The sequence below is a fragment of the Camarhynchus parvulus genome, chromosome 18 (assembly GCF_901933205.1).
Source record: "Camarhynchus parvulus chromosome 18, STF_HiC, whole genome shotgun sequence".
NCBI classification, from domain to species: Eukaryota; Metazoa; Chordata; class Aves; order Passeriformes; family Thraupidae; genus Camarhynchus; species Camarhynchus parvulus.
This window is the reverse complement of record NC_044588.1, coordinates 8,641,800-8,660,711: the sequence shown is the minus strand read 5'-3', so window position 1 is coordinate 8,660,711 and position 18,912 is coordinate 8,641,800. Positions and strand designations below refer to the sequence as shown.

General features: G+C 41.7%; 2 protein-coding genes across 4 annotated transcripts in view; one reads left to right on the top strand and one right to left on the bottom strand.

Moving 5' to 3' along the window:
• TBCD (tubulin folding cofactor D) overlaps positions 1-2,628 on the top strand; it is a 119,542-nt gene extending 116,914 nt beyond the window's left edge. Inside the window, 1 exon segment of the mRNA XM_030962324.1 lies at positions 217-2,628. Within this exon segment, the coding sequence (XP_030818184.1) occupies positions 217-228 (12 nt within the window). The 3' untranslated portion in view covers positions 229-2,628.
• B3GNTL1 (UDP-GlcNAc:betaGal beta-1,3-N-acetylglucosaminyltransferase like 1) overlaps positions 1-18,912 on the bottom strand; it is a 107,817-nt gene that overhangs the window by 3,511 nt on the left and 85,394 nt on the right. For all 3 annotated transcript variants that reach the window (XM_030962326.1, XM_030962328.1, XM_030962329.1), the window contains exons 9-12: positions 12,713-12,848; positions 5,265-5,333; positions 4,002-4,076; positions 1,498-1,584 (exon numbers count right to left, since the gene is read on the bottom strand). In XM_030962326.1, coding sequence (XP_030818186.1) covers positions 1,504-1,584; positions 4,002-4,076; positions 5,265-5,333; positions 12,713-12,848 — 361 coding nt within the window. In that variant the 3' untranslated portion in view covers positions 1,498-1,503. The remainder of the gene's footprint in view (positions 1-1,497; positions 1,585-4,001; positions 4,077-5,264; positions 5,334-12,712; positions 12,849-18,912) is intronic.

Sequence of the window (18,912 nt, the reverse complement as noted above, 5' to 3'; positions counted from 1 at the left end):
CCTGGAAAAAACAAAGTTCTCCAATTCCCAGGAAAAACAGGGAGTTGGGGGTTTGTTCTGAGTCTAAAACTCCCCAAAATCTCCCACTTCCAATCAAAATTCCACCCTCATGGGGAATTCCAAGGTGAAGGTGTTGGGTGGGGGGAGCAGGGGACTGCCTGCTCCAAGTGACTTTTCCTTTTCCTTTTCCCTTTCCCTTTCCTTTCTCCCTGGCAGAGTTCAGCATGAGGAGAGCAGGTCCTGCTGCTGGGTTCTCCTGGAGCTCCTCAGTGGTTCCAGGGTGGGAAGAAGCTGAGCTGTGGCATCCTGATCCATCCTGACACCTGAGCCCTGCACTGCTGGGCAGGAGAGGCAGAGCCTGCCTGAAAGCACCCATGTGCCACAGGAAGGCAAAAATTCCTTGTTTTCAGTTTTTAATGTTGCTGTCTGGCAGGTTTTTGTCATGCTCTGGGCACACTGAGCTGTCTGGTTTGGTGTCAGGGGTTTGTACCTCCCTGAATGGAGCCCGTGTTTGTACACACCCCAAGAATTAAACCTGACCTGCTGCACTGATCTCTTCAAGATTGATTTTTCAGAGGTGAGAATGGCAACACTCAGTGATACTGAAATCATCCTGAGCATCAAGTGTCCCTGTGGAAAAGTCTGTCATTCCTATGTCATAGTCAAACAAAAAAATCCAGGTTTCACTTCAGCTGATGTCAAAGCCTCTCTTAACAGCTCTTTATGTAACTAATTCAGACAAATTGTTTTTGTGGTAAACTCGGTTTTGAAGAAGGCGAGGCAGTTCTTCAAGCAGCTGCCTGGATTCCAGCTCATTTCTTACCCCCTACAAAATGAAATCACTCTGAAATTGATCTTTAGTGAGATCAATGTGATGGGGAGGCCAAAAGCACAGGCCACATCATATTGTAATTACACTGTTATTTTATGGCTTTAATGAAATCCCAACAGTAGAACAGTGGCTGTGTGTGTATTGACACCTCTACAAATGTGAAAGGACGGAAAAATTCAGGCAGAGAAGCTAAAACCAAGCCAGTTTCTCTGTGAAGTAAATGCTGCAAAGTGCAGGTGCTCACTTCCAACCTGGCTGGCTCAGACTCTGTTTGGTTTTGAAGAAAGTAACAATAAATGAGATTATTCAATGCTTCTTAAGGCTTCCTGCAAGCTGGACTGGCAGCTGGAATTAGTGGAGCTCACTGACTGTTAATCACAATTTACCAGTCAAACTGAGTGATGTGCAACAGCAAAAGTAGTAATGCACACAGTAAAAAAACCGGTAATAACTACTAATGTGCACAGTAAAAAAACCAGTAATAACTAGTAATGTGCACAGCAAAAGTAATGCAGCATTACCCTGGTGTAACTGTGACCTCCCTTACAAAGGGGTTAGTCAGCCCAAAGATTAAATTAACAAATCCCAAATGACTAAATAGTTCTAAATCCCTGAAGAATTTGGTTTTCCTGCACCCAAACACACAGAGAGCAGCACTGCCTCACCTTGCTTTAGTTAAAGTGATAATAATCCTTCCCTTCCTTCAGGTTCAGCGTGGCCAGGTTTGTTTCAAAGGCTCCACCTGTCATGTCCTGCAAGGGAAGAAGAAGAAAATTAAATCAAACTCATTTCAGGCTGTAGTTGGCTTACTGATTCTTTAGGCCACAGGAGAAAGTCCCATTTGCAGAACTAAACAAATAAACCAAGGCCCAGGAAAGTTTCTATTGAAAAATTCAGGGTATTTTGAAAATTTAGTGTTCACATCAGTGTGGGGGGATATCAGACAGCTCCTCCCTCTGCAGTGCTGCTCTGGGGCTGCTCAGCCCAGCTCTGCTCTGGTGTTTGCCAACTCAGACATGGGCAGAAAATGGACCAAGGCATGAGTTGGGCAAAACAAGTGGTTGGGTGGATTCTGAGCACTGATTAGGTTGTCTGATAAAACAAGCCCTTCGTCAAGCAGATGAAGTATTCTGCAGAGTTAAAGGTGTTTCCTTTTGAGCCCCAGTCAAGTTATCAGGACAGGAACTGGCTACATTTGGTCCTTGAGCAACCTCAGTGATGTCATTATGAAAACAGGGCAACTTCAGCATTCCTGAGCACTTCCTGCAATCCTGAATTACTGGTCTTAAGGAATGTCACCAAAAAAAAAAAAAAAAAACCCCAAAAATTATTGTTTCTGTGGTTGGACCAGAACAGCAAGAGTGAAGTTTTAACTGTGAATGTTTAGGATGGGAAGTTACAGAAAGGGAATCCAACTGGAATTGAAGGAGTTGAAAAAAAATAACCTGCTTTATAGAGGGTTTAAAAAAATATATAGGAGACCAGATGCTAAATTAAGTGGGAGAGTTAAAGACAAATCTTTCATTCACAAAGCACAGGAAAAGCCAGGCAGGGCTGTACAATAAGAGATTTAAGCACAAATTTTCTGAAAACTTTGTACAATCAAACTACTTTAATTGCTGTGACAGAAAAATAAAACTCCCTTTCATTTCCAGCCGTTGGAATCCAAGCCAAGGCAGGGCACAAAGCAGCATTTCCAAGCATTTTGCTTTTACCTCCAAGCAAGAGCAAACAGGGAGCACAAACCCTTGGGTGAAGTGGCCCTGAGCAGCTAAAGCCACACTTTGATTCTCTTCAGCAAAATTCACACACAGAGAGCAGAATTCCAGCTCCAGCTGCCTTTGAAGCCATTATAAAATGAGCAAAGATCAGAGGATGCCTGCTTCTTCCAGAAGGATTTGCTCTGGTACCAAAGCCATGCCGGTGCTCACAAGGGAGGAACTGCCTGAAAAAATAAATGAGCCAATGCTGCTCCAAGTACATGGCCAAGAGAGTCACTTCTTGTAAACAGCCCACTTAATAAACACATCTAATCTCCAAAATCACCCTCTCAGAGCTGCAAAGGAACATGCAGGTTTTGTCTGTATCAAAAGGAAAAATAATCCCCTACCTTGAACAGCAAAATAAAAGCCAATAAAGCCCCTTAAAGCACACTTCCTTCTTCAGAAAATGGTGATGAATTTAGGTTGGTAAAGAATAAGCAAGCAGAAAATGCTCAGTGGCCATGAGGGGAAAAATAGACCGAAATCCCAACTGAAGTCAGAGACCAGAGTTTGCAGACAAGATGTTGTATAATAGTCTCATTGTAAGGGCTCCCCAGATTAAATGTGCTTTAGAACAGGTTGCACAGATGTTTTGTCTGGGGACTTCCACCCACTGTTACATGCAGTATGAAAAATTAAATTAGTTGTAATAGTACTTGCTGATCCAAGAGTTTATCAACCCAGAGTACAGGATAATGCCCCAAGGCACTCCCAGTCTGGCTTTACAACCCCGAGTTCTGAGCCCAGAGCTGATCAGGAGGTTGGGAGTGCCAAGTTAAAAGCAGGCTGTACCAGAGGAGAGGAGACCCAGCTGATCCATCCCTGAAGAGATCAGCACAGCCTCAGAATGTCAGTGTTGTGTGGAGCTGCAGGTTTTAGTTGCTGTCAGAAGAGTTTTTATTGTTTTTTACCACTCCAATGTATTTGCTATTTTAAATCTTCTCTGTTATAACAGCAGAAGAACTGCTGGTTATCATCTTCTAATTATATTGTCAGGGCAATTAAACCAGTTGAAATAAGTTACCACAGTCAGATAGAGAAGATGCTTCAGAACTGGCAGGGCCAAACAAAATGGCTTTTTAAGATCTGATTTAAAACCAAAGCCTTTGCCATACATGGGGCTGCAAATTTGGCTGAGTGCATGTGCTCTTTGGGGTGTATTTGGTATTGGGCAAGGAAGTACAACAGATCCAGCCCCTTCACAGAAGCTGTTCCTTTTCTTATTCTTAATTTTACCCAGTACTGCTGATTTAAATCCCAAAATGCCCTGCACAATCAGTGTGATAAAAAAAGCCATTCAACTGTAGAGCAAAAGCTTCTGGGAAAAGGCACTTACAGTGAATAGAAACTCATTTTCCTGAGGAGCAAATGCTGCTCCTGCAGGTGAAGCCAAAGGTGGGACTCACCAGCTTCACACAGATCACGAAGGGTGGAGTTGCATCCCTGAAGTGACACACAGGAATTTTTGGTTTTGGTCTCTCCTGCAGGAGGAAGGGGTACAGAAACACTCAGGTTACTTGCCAGCTTGGTTTTAGGAGCTGCTAAACTCTAAAAAGCGAAAAAAATGTGTTGAGCTGTGATGCTGAAGAGAGCTGGCTCATCCTCTGCCTGTGTTTCAGTGCCTTTGTGTGAAGTTTCAGTGCAGTTGTGTGAAGTTACACCAGATCTGAATTTCTGTTCCCAAGAGGAGCAGCTCTCACTGCTCCACTGCTTCCTCCTCACCTCCAAGTTCTACTTCCAGCCCTTTCCCAAATAATTCCCTCTTTGACCTGATGGCAATGTGTCCAGCTTCAATAGCTTGTCCCATAACAAACTATGTTCCTCTCTTTTTTTGGTTAATTTTTTGCCGTTTTAGTGAACTGCATCCATTCCTGTGCCCTCAGACAGCATCAGAACAAGCACCAGAGCAGAGGAGGATCTCTCCCTCCTGCTGGGAGCTGTTAAAGGGCTAAAGCTCAACTGGGACTTCAGCACAGATCCAAGCTGCAGGATTTTCTAAGGATTCACAACAGCTGCAGTGCAATCTTTACAGCTGATCTGAGAAAATGGGTTTGTTTTAGGGAGACCAATGCCCAGGATCTGTGTCAGTCACACTGACAGTATCACTGAGCTGCTGGGCAGTGAGTCCTCAGAATTCCAGGCTGAAATGCTGATCCCAATTGCTTTCATGCAGCTCAAACACTCAGTGTTTTCCCAGTATGGAACTGTACAGTTCTTCCATGCTGCACCTGAGATGGGGCCCTCCTGTCCCTCCTTCCCCCAGTCCCACTCCCATCAGATACAAGGATCTGGCAAACTCAGGGTAATTTGATTCACAAGATAACTTGTTGGAAAACTTTTAATTTTGAGGGTTCCTTCCCATTATCCACCATAAACCAAATTCTACTCCCATTTAGAAGACACACCTGCCAGTGAAGACTTTTGCCCCGTCATCAGGATCCTTTCAGAGTAAGTATTTTTGTCTTTCTGAACTGACTTCACTGAGTGTGAAGCTGACAGTCCTGGCTCCACTTTGCATTCCAGTGTCCATTCCCAGCCCTCCAATCTTCTGTCACAGCCTCTCTACCAAAATGAGCTGCTACACAACTTCAAGATCAGTGACAAATTCCTTCATCACATTCCCCAGGACACTTCTAGATCACAGTAATGCAAGAGTGCTTATAACTCACCTCAGATTCCTCATAGGTGTAGAATCCTTTTGTTATTTTCTTTTCATCAACATCACAAAATGCAGATACCTGGAAAACAGCAGCAGAATGTTTCAGTAGCACCATTTCACCTGTAATGTATCTGTGAGCAGAGCTGAGGCATGGGATGGACACAGGAGTAGGACAGAGCACCCTGGGCCTCCTTTGGAGCTTAAACTCTGATTAAATCCTTTCTGGGTGTATCTCAAGGAGTAGAGAAAATTCTGCAGGTGTCTATGAGCACATTCTGATCTAAGCCACTGACTGTGTAAGGGAACACCAGCAACCCCATCCTCAGGGAGTACTCATCCCAGAGACCAGTTCCCTCATTTTGGCATTTCCACTAAAACCCAGGATAAGATGTAATAAAAACCTCTCTCTTCCTGTCCCCCCCAGGCATGGGATGCACCCCCAGGCACCTCAGGACCACTGCTCTGGGTGCTCTGCAGTACCAACCTCAATTCCAGGGCACAGCACACCAAATCTGGGAATTCCTATGGTTATGGACATGAATTTCAACTGAAAAGCTCAGCAGATCTGATGTTTAAACACAAATAATTACTGCTTCACTTTGCTTATTCTTTACTAGAGTTATGAAAGCATTATTTGCAGCCCTAGGTGCCAGACATTTCAGATGGGTTTTTATTTGCATTCCTCATAAATATGCAGGCAGAATAAATGCCTGCCATCTAAAATACACAGTGGCCTTATTTTTGAGAGCCACTAGGTTGCCAGGAACATTTTGGAAGACTTTTTAAAATAAACATGGCTATGTTTTCCTCTGACTTCCGTTGGATCTACTCATATTATCTACATGGAGCTCTTATGCTGAAGCAGAACAGTTGAGATAGTTAAGGTCATACAGAAATCAATTATTCTGGTGAAAGCTGGATAGCAGCTTTCATATCTTTTTAATTGCCGCATTAAAAATTGATTAACAACACTTACTGCTGAGAAAATCTGAAAAGCCAAACAGCTGTTTATTAATTTATTAAGTTAGAGAAGGCTGAAAAGGCTGGCTGGCTTTCTGTGTCTAAAATCTCTCTCACACATTTTCTTCCTGTGATTTAAGATGGTTTTCTTTTACCTAAAGTGACCTCATTCTGTTGGTGTAGAGGGTTTTTCTAATACCACAATATCACTTCCTTCATTAAACATCAATGGCAAGAGAATGCAAACAAAAATATCAAGGGACTGCAAATAAGGCTGCAAAGCAATGAGGGAAATGAGGGGATAAACTCATTTATCCCCTCACTGGAACCCCTTAGAGGGACACAGGGAGACCTGGAGAAGACAAAACAGGCACCAAAGGAAGAACAGGACATAAAGGAAATATGGAATTTGCACTCTGGGGCTGTGTGAGTGAGGAATCACATCAGGAGCACACCCAGAATTTGCTTTGGGATTGCACGAAGGACATGAACCCTGTGTCAGCACTGGAATGGGAATAGAAGGGAAGGAGGGAATTCAGGAAGGTGCTGGGGATTCTACAAGGTGTTTGTGGCTGCTGCAGCTGGGGTAGATGGACACACACAAGCAGCTCCTTCACAGATTAATCCCCTTTACATCCCTGGCCCCATTTCCATGCCCACTGCAATGCTGTGGGGCAGCTGGAAATTCAGATGGTGTGGATGTGTACCCACACACAGATATATAAATATGTGTGCACATGAAGGGAACCAGTAGAAGTCACTGTGGGAAGAGAAGTTCCCCGGCTGTATTCTCTTCATTCTGTGCTAACCACCTTTAAAATTCTCCAATATTCAGCAAATCTCAGTTCTACCACTTGTGTTTTACTGCCCTGGAAGCTGTGATCATAATAAACAATATTTAGCAAGATATGCCTTCAATGTCAACCCAACAGAGTTCTAGGAACAAAGTCCAATATGTTGATTTACTGTCCAATAAATGAAGCTATTTTTGGAGCTGTTTATGCTCTTATAGATAATAAAAACCAAAATAAACCACCAAAACTTATGACCCGAGGTAAACTGAAATTCCATTTACACTTCTCTGTCAGGAACTGAGAATTCAGCTGCAAAATCTGTGCTGGAAAGTCTCACTGTTCACCCTCAGTGTGTTATTACCCAGTTAACAGAAACCCCTGAGTGGTGCCTGGACTCCTCAGCATGAATCAATTTCTTCCCAATATCTAATCTCAATCTCTGTCAGTTTAAAACCATTTCTCCTTGTCCTGTCACTACATCCCCTTGTAAACAGTCTCTCTCCAAAGACACTTCTTGCATCACTAAATTGCCATTAATTCCAATTCTCTCTCACTCCATCACTCCAATTTCTGGCTGTAGAAAGCTCTGCCCTTTCCCAGTCCCCAGAACACCCCCACACAAACCCCTCAGTGAAAAAAAGAACACAGGTGAGCCTGTGACAAATTTCCCTTTTTGATAGAAAGAAAGAAAGCTCAAACCCTTTTTGTTATCACTAAGGTATTTCCCTCTATAATTCCCAATGGGCTCAGGCAGCTTAGACCTGGTATTTACAGTAGTATAAAACAGGTCAGACTTGAATGGGTGATTTTTCTGCAGCCTGCACACCATGTGGGTGGCCAAAATGTAAGGCAACTCTTTTTCTGACACACACTATTTATTTTCCAATTAAAGCAAAGCTGTGTTTGGAGTCTAAATACAGGACTTAGGCACAGTTGTTTATCCTATAAGGAGAAGCCAGGGCATCAGGCTTATGGGAGTTATTTACTTTATACACTATCAGGATAAACCCAGAGACACCTATTTATTTTCCTGCATTAATGGCCTTCTTTCTTGTAGCTTTTATGAAGAACATCTATGCACACATGAACTCCTGTCTCCCTGTGAGAAACCATGAATTATAAAGCTATAAAAGAATCTCAATTTGCTTTTTTCCCCCCCTCTCCTTTTAGCAAAATTACTCTTTGGCAATACCTCTGACAGTATGACACCACTGAGTCCTCAGATCACACTTCAGTGTTACTGAAATATATGAATTATTACATGTTTTTGTTTTAAAATGTATACAAATCTGCACAATTACAAAAATTCCAAAAGGAAAGAACACTGCTAATTCTCTCAGCTCAAAACTGGAGGAGACACCTGGGTCTCTGCTAGAGGCAAGCTAAGGAACCACTGTAAGACATTTTTATAAATATGGATTGCAACTAACAGTGGTGTAAGGGGAAAAGGAGAAATCATCTTCTCCCTCCTAAGAGAAAGTTTACATAGCTCAAAAGATAAGATATTAACTCAGAAACACCCTCTGCTAGGGGAAGACACGTTAGAGGAAGATAGAAGCCCTTTTCTGGCTGCTCCTCCTAATAAACACAGGGGCTCTGCAGGGCCAGGCTGGGCTATCTGACCTCCCTGGGGAAAGGAGATTAAAGGCAGCACATCCTCCTCCAGTCACAGCAGGAGCAGCACTGACAGAAGGGAGCCTTGGGGTGCAGCTGGGGCTACCTGCCCGCTGGAGCTCTGCTGGCATTGCACAACAATTTAATGGTTTTTTCCTGTGTGACTGGTTGGGTACTGCAGACAGTGTTTCCTCACACTTCCCATTCCACTCAGATTTCATAATGGAAAAACTGAAAGGTTTCATCAGCGTAATGATGTCCTTTTATGGTGAATGATCTTCACAGGATTTTAATTCCCCCATTTTGTTTTCACCTGTGGTCTGTAACAGCCATTTACAGAGAGCAACTACCTGAAATCAGCACATTCTCAGGTCTGGAAGGACATGAGAGGCAAGTTCCACATGGGAGAGTGAATCACTGAGTGGAACCTGACAGAAAACTGGAAAACCCTTCCAATAAATGGTCACCTGCACACTGGGACTTCTCCCTCCTCCTAACATCAGCTGGTGTCCTCAGAGTCGCCTCCAAAGAGACAACCTGCAAAATCCTACAGAGCAGATCTTCCCTGCTGCATTCCCTCCCCATCTCATGCAATCCCACAGCTGTTTTAAACTTCTAGTGAACCCTGTTAATTCTTCTATTTATAATTCTTTCATTGAAGCTTGTAGAAAGCCTCAGGAGCATGTTAATATACATCTCTGCAAAAGCAAAATCAATTTTGGCCACTCATGTCAAAACAAAGCAACTGAAAGCATTACAATGCAAGTTCACATAGATACAGCTAATGAAGAAACAGGACAAGAGACACAGGGGCATGAACAGCTTCTGCCTTGCCATGGAACCAGCAAGCACCAGCCACAATCTGAGTGATTTTCTGTGCCAGGAGCTGCTTTTATTTCACCTCTTTAGCACTACAACCAGGACAGAAGCTGTGGGTATCTTTAAATCCCAAGAATGCATTTCATTATTCCATTTAGACACCATTCCACTGAAAACAGCAGCAGCTTCCCCTTTTTGCACATGTCCACAACAAAATCAGGGGAGAATTTTAACATCAGAATCCAACATGCAAAATCAGCTGCTAAACACGGGATAGAAACCATTTCCCTTGTTACGAACAACACAGACCTGCCTTCATAGGTGTGGGACCTCACTGCCACAGACTCATCCCTGCAGAGGAAATGTGAGTGGTGCCCGGCACCTTTTGGGTGTGCACAGCTCTGTGCTGACAAAGCAGAGCTTGCAAACAGCACTTCCTCCCACATGGAAAAAACAGGGAGTTTTCCTGGCCAAGAAGCATTCACTACAGTCCAAAATTAAGCTTTGATTTACCCCATGTCATTTTAGGGTGTTTTAAACCTGGATTTAACTGAAACTTTCAAATTTCATCTCTTTCCTTGTTCTGGAGGCTTTTAACTTGCTTTCACATTGCCATTCCACTGTGGAGGTGGGTGCAACATTCTCCTCTTTATTCATATTTCTTTGCCTTCCATGTCCCCACTCCAGGCTCTGATAGTGCCACTCACACACTTTCAGAATGGTTAAAATGCTGCAAAATTTGAACATTTCTTAGCTGTGGGGGTGAGCTGAAGGACCACAGCTGCAACACAAGGTTTGGTGATGCTGCCCTTGGAAAAAGGCAGAGGAAACCCAATGGATGATTTTAAATGGTTGATCAGCCAGGAAAAAAGGCCTTCAAAAGACTTTTTCTGTTGTCACAGAGGAATGGCACGGCCAGGCTGTGTACAAGCACTGTTTCCAGCCCACTAATGAGCTGATGCTTATTTGGTCCTTTCCCCTGCTTTTCCATGAGCCACTGGAACTCTATTTTCAGCCATCGGAAATGACACGAAATGTTAATGCTTAAGTTCTCCTTTTAGCTGAAGTCTGATGGAGAATAAAAGAGCAGACAAGACAGCTCAGAAACCCTCCAGGCACACGGAGCATCCCAAAAAACATTTGGTTTCCATCTTCAGCTGCAAATTATAGACACAACGGATGCGTTTTAAACAAAAAAAGGCCTGTTTGACTTCATTCTTGCAGAAATGCTAATACTGAACCACTGTCAGCAGTGTGAATCAAGAAGGGGACAGCCAGGAAGCAGAATTTCCCTAAGAATACTGAGATCATGGTAATTAATTCATAAAAAATCCTACTAGTGGAATAATTTTTTCGTGTGTTGCTGTTTAGCAAAAATACTGAGCCTTGGATTTTTGCCTGACTCCTCTGGAGACAAAGCATCACTTTAATATTCAATATACAGATGGCTGAGGGAAAAGGGAGAATTGCTGAGGTGTCCTTTTCTCTTTTAACATAACCACAGCTCACATTCACACTGTTTCCCAAACAAACTAAAGTAATAATTTGTTAGTGAGTATGAACACAGACAGACTGCTGCTTCCTGGAATTGCCTGAATTTTGTTTTCTAAGAAACAATTCTCTTTGGCACAGGGCAGAGCCGGGCTTTTCAACATCCCACAAAGACCCTGTCAGCAGAAGAAATGCAATTGCTTTGTTTACCAGGTTCTAAAAATACTAGAAACATTCTTTTTTTCTTGAAAAAGATGTTTTCTTACACATCCTAAGCCTGACAGTTCAAATTATTTAATTCTCTTCCTGAGGATTTAGTAGAGTCCAGGTTTGTTTCAAAATTACAAAGTAATACAAGCTGTATGTGGTAGGGTGTTTTTGGAGTGTTATTATTTATCCTAGGAGTATGTGTCCCAAATTTTCTGCAGGCACTTGGTGCCAACTGAGAAAACAACCCTGCAGTGACTCCACAGTCCAGCCAAAGTCAGTCAGGACATCTTAAGAAATTCTGCATCTCAATAAAAGTATGCAAACAAAGCACAGGTGAAATCTCAGGAGCCTAAACTGACTTAAAGTATAAAACCAACTAAAATTAAGTTTAGACAGCTATATTCTGTCTAAACTTCATTTTAGCTGGCTTTATACTTTTTTAGATTTTAATACATATAAATAAAATGTAATTGTCATTATGAGTATTATATATAATAATGAAATAATATATAGAATATAACTGTCATAATAAATCAATAAATAAAAAATAATATTTAATGGACAGGTCTGTCCTCTCTGAATGAAGCAACTGATTCGTTTAATATCTTTTCATCCAGCTCACCCACTGCCATGTGATGGCAATGACAGAGGGATGGCACTGGAATGGCACTGGAATATCAAACAGGAAATTCAGTTCAGTTTTTGCTTTGTACATTTACTCCCATGCCTATTCAGTAATTCTAACTGTGTGTATACAAATGTCTTCTATTTTTTTTATATGTGTGTGGTCTGAGGGCCACAACATTAATCAGGTTTTTATATGTATTTGTCATTTTGTCTTCCCATCCATATTCTTAAGAAAAGAAAAACACACGCAGCAATAAAATGAATGTTCTGTGGCTCTTTATAAGAAACAGCCATTTGACATTAGCCCTAAAGCCTTTATCTAACACAAAGTTATTGCACACAAGAAAATGCTATAAAAATAAGGTATTTAGACTCTTGGACAAATCTATCCTGAGAAATATCTGCCATTGCCAAATCCCAGCATTTTCAGCTGACTGTGAATGGGACAGCCATGTCCAGCAGTTTCTGCTCACCCTTTCAGCCCACACCAAACCCTTTTTTTTGGCAATCAAATCCTTTTTGGCAATCCATCCCTTTCTAAAGGGACTCACAGTGACCAGAGACGTGTCCAGTATCCACTTTGGAACTGGGCAAACATTATACAGCTGTGGATGACCCTGGACAAAGCAGTTCAGCACCCAAATAAAGAGTTCACAACCCAAATAAAGAGCTGCTCTACTCACCCTGAGTACCTGCCTACTGCAGCTTTGGCTCACCTACTACTGCGCTGAGCAGCAACATGGTGCATTTCTTGCTCTCCATGCCCACCATAAGCTCTAAATAAAATATCATGGCAATTTAAAAGAAGAAATACATCACACAGAATACTGAGAATTGCCCCAATTTATATACATTATTAACTAGTACTTTGGGTTAGATTAGCAGCATCACGGGGGCATATGAAGAAGAAGTGGGTTTGGACAAATGTCACTTTCCAGCTCACCTTTTTCTGATTAGCTGGTGACAAGCTTCTGTAGAGCTTCTTGCCTTGCTTGCCAGCATTCCAAATGGTGAATGATGTCCAGGAGCTCAGGACTCTGTCCTCGAGGAACCTGACTCGGTGATTCCAGATGGTTTCCCTGGAGAGTTGGAAAAAGGGCAGATTTTGTTTGAGCATTATTATAGAGCTATGTGCACATGTACACACTCACTTACAGGTAAACCTAACCAAAGGGATTCATATAATACAAAAAAAAATATTAAATCACATCAGAACATTAAACTAGAAATTTCTGAGGGAAATGTAGAGAAGAAACTCCGTGGAAGTTCTCACACAAAAAACATTTCGTCAAGTTTACAGCCTTAGACACTGAAGAGCTGCTGACATCTTCAACAAGTTCAAGACAGGTTCTCAGAAAGAGAAAACAATGTCAAGGAAAGCAGTTTGTTCATGGTCCATTTCTCCCAACTGGCAAATCCACTTGGACAACTACTGCTTTTTTTTTTGAGTTTGTGTATTCTACCCTATAATGTAATATTTAAGACTGCAACATTTATCATGGTTTAGAGAAAACTGCCTGCTGTTAAAAACATCTGCTTTATTTCCAGCATACATTTAATATTCATTAACTAGGAACCCACCTCAGACTTATTAAACAGTTTCCTAAAGAGAATAAATTGTTTTCCTCAATTTGACAAATGAAACTTCCTAACATACATCTCTTGAACAAGGCACCTTGAGCTGTAACTTTCTTTCCCAGGGAATTCTGATGCACCCCTAGTGGGTGTCTCCTTATTTAAGGCAAACTTCAAGTGGAGTTTTCCATTTTCTTATTTGCATCATTCCTTCACAGCCCCAGTTATGTTCTGAAGACCACACAACCCTCATAGGACACAGTGACCCCACTTCACTTCAGCACAGCCAGATCCTGCTCAGCACTTCATCACTGATCCTGCTCTGATAACTTGGAAAAGACTTCGTGCACAAATAAAATTTCCTCACAGTTCCAAGGATGATGGCTCTGCACCAGCATTTCAACTAATGGGGAAAAAGAAAATTTTGGATTTGATCAAAAATCTCTTCTAATGCAACCACAAGATGCATTCCTGCTGCAAAGCTTTAACTGCTGCTGGCATCCTTTGACACTTGCCTTTTTCCATGTTCATGAGAGCATACTGCAGTCCCAAAGGAAAGTTTAAGGAACAAAATATGAAGGTCAAGTATTTTTCCAGGATCACTTCACTAGACATTTTAGAGCTTCTGCGTGCTTCTAAAAAGGAAGATTATTGCTTTGCACATAAATGGAAAGCTTTTTAAAGTGATTTTCCTTTGAAATGTGACTTCAGAAGGATAACACCATATTACATTCCAAAGGATCTTCAGAATCTCTTCTGTTGGCTTGAGCGGCACTAGCAGGTTTCTTTTCCACTTGAGTTTACATCATTAAGGAAACTAAAGTAAAAAACCAGGCAGCCTTACAAGGCATGAAAAGAACTTGTAACTAATTTCTAGGTGCAGTGCAAACACTGCAATCTACCTCCAGGCTTATAAAAGATGTTTTTATTTTCATGGAGATGGAGGTCCCAGCACAGCAGTGTTGGTTCTTCCAGACAGTTTGTGGTTGCTGTCCAGGCCATGAGAGCCTCAGTGCCCCACTGAGGTAAAATTCAATCAGACCAAATCTCAGAGTTGTTAATCACACATGAAGATTTCAGACTGAAGGAGATTTACCGACTCATCTCACCTATCAATGTTATCCTGGAAAAGCAAGTGGGCAAAACCTGTAAGAGAACTACACTCTGAAATAAAAGGGTATGAAAGGTATTAAACTCCAGATTAATTGGGTTGTTGTTCAACCACAAGAATATTGTCTGACAGCTTCATTTACCAACAATAAAAAACTTTCTTAAATATGTACTTTGCTGTAAAAACAAAGCCAGTATACCCAGCAGTTGGGATGTTTTTCTTGCATCACTATGAGGCATTCTTATGACAATGCCCACAGAAAAGCATTTGAAGCTCACATGGTTGTGGTGTTGCGAGGGTCCCCAGACGAGGTGAGAGATGAGAATTGACTCCAAGTTCTCAGAAGGCTGATTTGACATGATATTAAAAGAAAATGATATACTAAAACTATACTAAAGAAAGAGAAAGGAGACATCAGAAGGATAGACAAGAATGATAATAAAAACCTGTGACTGACCAGAATCCCAACAGAGCTGGACTGGGATTGGTTATTAATTAAACAAAATTCACATGGAACCAACCAAAGATGCACCTGTTGGTTAGCAACCTCCAAACCCCATTCCAAGCAATCAGATAATTATTGTTTACATTTCTTTTCTGAGGCTTCTCAGCTTCTCAGGAGAAAAATCCCGGCGAAGGGATTTTTCATAAAATATCACAGTGGCACTCACACCTCCATATTGTGTGTTTTCAATGAAAAAATTAAGTTCTATCAAACACTTTGAAGTCTTGAGTTAACCCTGAAATACTTTTAACAGTGCAAGCTGAGATACCAGATAAACACAGAACTTAGGGGGGAATTTAGGACTGAGCTTTTTAGAGTGACACTCACAGGCTTCATCTTTGTGAGAACTCCCTCTGCACAAACAATCCCACAGGCTGAGGCAGAAGGGAGCTTACAGGTGTCAAAGGAGAGAGTTTCGGTTATTCCCTTCAGGTTTCCGGTTCACCTAAGTTGCCACTTTTTTTTTTTTTTTTTGATGTTTCCAGAAGAGATAACTGGGATTCCTGCCTGGAGGGATAAGGGAATGCCATTTTCCCATCCTTCAGCAGCCAGTGCAGGTGCAGCAGACAGGAGCTGCCGCAACGTGCAAAGGGTAATTAAAGAAAATGCCTGAAACGATCCAGAAGTTGTACAAACCACTACTCAGAGATGATTCTCACAGCTATTTTCAGATTATGCATTATTACATATTCACAGCCACCAGCAAAACCTAGGAGGTATTATTACTCTGCATCAACTCCAAATCAAGACAGCTTCTCCTACCCATCTCACAAAAGATTAGAGCAAGCAATTTGCAGCAGCCTTTAGCACCATGTCCAAGCCTGTATTCAGTTCACAAGATTTTCCTCAGCCAGAAGGTGGGACAAAATTCTTCTCAATGTACAAATTTGTTCCCATATCCTAATGCTCTTTCTTGACCCCAAATCTTGAAATACATTATTTCCCCCATTCCTTTCATTTTGTTGTCACAACTTTGTAAAAGAAATGTTAGGAGTATTTCCACTTGAAATGTCATTTTTGAGGCTTATATAATTTTCCTAAGATCTCACTTGCCCTGGCCCCTCAATGCTCATCAGTTATGGAGCCTGGGAGGAAGAAGAGGAGCCAAAATCCTGCAGGAGTGAAACGAGGGTATTCATGCAGAGGGTGAGAATGACTACACCGTGTGTTCCTCAGCCCCAAGTAGTTATTACCAGACCATCCACCCAAGTAATGCAACAATGGAGCTCTGTTAAAAATGTGTGGTGACCCTACTGACTGAATACAGGAGTCAAGAAACATCTGCTCTACTCCTATTTTGAAATGAAAGATAATGTGACAATAAAAGCAACATGATTTAATGTCTGAGCTCAGTCAAACCTCGCCATATTGTTGCACTGCCTTTCCCCTCCTTCCCCCAGCGAGGCCACATAAGTGAATCCACAGAGCAAAGACAGATGTACAAGTACTTGAGCAATGCAGAAATACAAGCCCAATATCCTGAACAGTGCTGGAATTTTAGGCATGGATTGCCATCCACAGAAATACTATAGATCCATAAATCTGACCTTTTCTGCCTGTGCTGGCCCTGCACAGTGCTCAGGTAACACCAGGCAGGAAGAGGAGCTGCCCAAGTGAGCATCCTCTTCCAGGGCCCTTTTATTGATGGCAGGGTAAGAGAGTTCTGGATGCGAGGTGCACCTCACCTGATTGATAAACCAGAGAACTTCATCATCACAGTGAGAGCTGAAAAAGCAAATCCCTTACAGCCAGTGTTGCATGCAGAATTCAAGGCCCTTACCATCCACAGGAAATTCAGAAATAAATCCTGTTTGAACCTTGGCCATAGTGGTGAATAAACTGATTTTTTTGCCGTTGTTGTTCTGTTGAACTTCATGTGAACTTATTAATTGCTGGACTATATCGTCCCACTGAGTTATTACATTTACACTGTTAATAGGTTCTATTAATGTCTGAGTTCATCTTCAGGTCACGGGTCATTAGCTGAGGCATGGTTTGCATTGTGGCCTATTTTTCATGAAAGGCTTATTAAGAGAGAGACTATCAATGTTAATGGCATTTACTTTTCAAGAATCTAATGAGGTCATTAGTTTCCATGTTTAATTGAAGTGCCAAATGCAAGCATAGAAGATAAAAATGCAGTTGACCTCATCTTAATTTCAGCTCTACAGGAGTATGTTATTCCTCTCTCCTGCCTATTTTTGGCCGTGTATGTTTGTGCAGGAAATGAAGGAGGCATTCCTGTGCTCACCACAGATCCAAGACCTGGCCTCAGAGCACCTCTGAAACAGCCAAATGTGTGTTTCACACTAATGCCTGTTCCTCTTCGCTCAGATAACACTGGAAGCTTCCAGTGCCTGAAACCAGATGTTTTCAATAGATTATGTAATTCTGCTTATTTCTGCAGAGCAGTATCATGCTCGTTCTGAGCACAGGGGAACTGAAATTACTGAAGGTGCACCTCACCTTTTCTGTGTAAGAGGGAATTGCTCAGATCTTGGACAGAAAGTACAAACCCTCTTTTCCACATGTATTAAATTTGTCTTGACTAAACACTTGCAAACTGCTCCAAGGATTAGTGCATGCCCCAACCACCTGTCTTCATGAGCTGCACTACCTAAAGACAAGTGCAATTTTTTATTGCTCACCTCACTCCAAGCTCACTTTCATCTCACAGTGAGGTATTGTTGCATATACAGTTCCTTTCTCTCCCCTTTAGCAAGATAATAATCTGTGAATTTTAACACGTTTTTATTATACATTAGACTTTCTTACTCCAGTATTCCTCACTCTAAACTCTGCTATGGTCTCACATCAATTTAATGTGGCCGTGCAGCACTGAGTACACACAACCCTAGGGTACAACACCAAATAAAGTGATTTAGATCCAAGAGATATGAAAAGTGGGATTTTGTGTTGTGAATTCCTAGCTGAGAGGAGTTTCTCAAAATCCAGCAGGTATCCACCACAGACTTTGGATGAAATGACAATGAGAACATTCATATGTCTGCATGCACCCAATGAAATCTAAATACAGACACTGAACTTCATGCAGATTCTGTCACACACCCAAAACATTTAATAATGCAGACTGATGCCTCCAGGGTAAGGGAGAATGCAAATAAGATTTAGTTTCCTGCTTCACAGATATTCTCAACTCCAGATATGTATTCCAGAAGGATACGAATCATAGGAAATGACCTAAAGCACATGAGTGTTTACAATTATACGTCCTAACTAAAGAAATAAAAGAACCAAACGTCACTTGCCAAGCAGTTTTACACATATTTTAGGAAGTCTGAAAATGAAGTGAGGCTTCTTTCCCCTTGGAAGGTTCTGAAAGACACCCACATAAACTGAAACCATCATAGGCTACGAGTGACTGTTGTCTTTGCTGGAAAGAATGAATGATGCACCTTTGTATAAAAATGTCCTGCTATGGTTTTTAAGACTGAAACCAGGTATATAGTGTAATAAAAAAAAATCAACTTTCCTACAAACATCATTTTGATCTCAGACAAGATATTAATTTGGCTGGTGAGTTACTACCTCCAAATCCAGGTCTAGGCTAACTCAAAATTTAAAGATGACCTGGGCCAATGGCAAAAAGCAAAACACCACAGAAAACTGCTCAACAAAACACACCATATAAAGAAAAAAGGCTTCTAGAAAAGCCAGAACATGCATTAAATAAGGTGGAATGACCAAGAGGCAAATTAGGCAAGACCCAACTTTGTGATGAGTCCATTAATCTCCTTTTGCTCAACGTGCACTTCGGTCTCCAGACACAAACACCGGGAACCCTTCAGAACTCGGGCAACAAACAAGGGAATGAGCCAGGACAAGGAGTTGTTGCACAACCTCATGTTTGGAAAGCCACACCAAATATCATCCCCAGTAGTACCAGCAGGAAGCCAAGAGGAAGAGCAGCTCTCCTGATTTCTTAGAATGA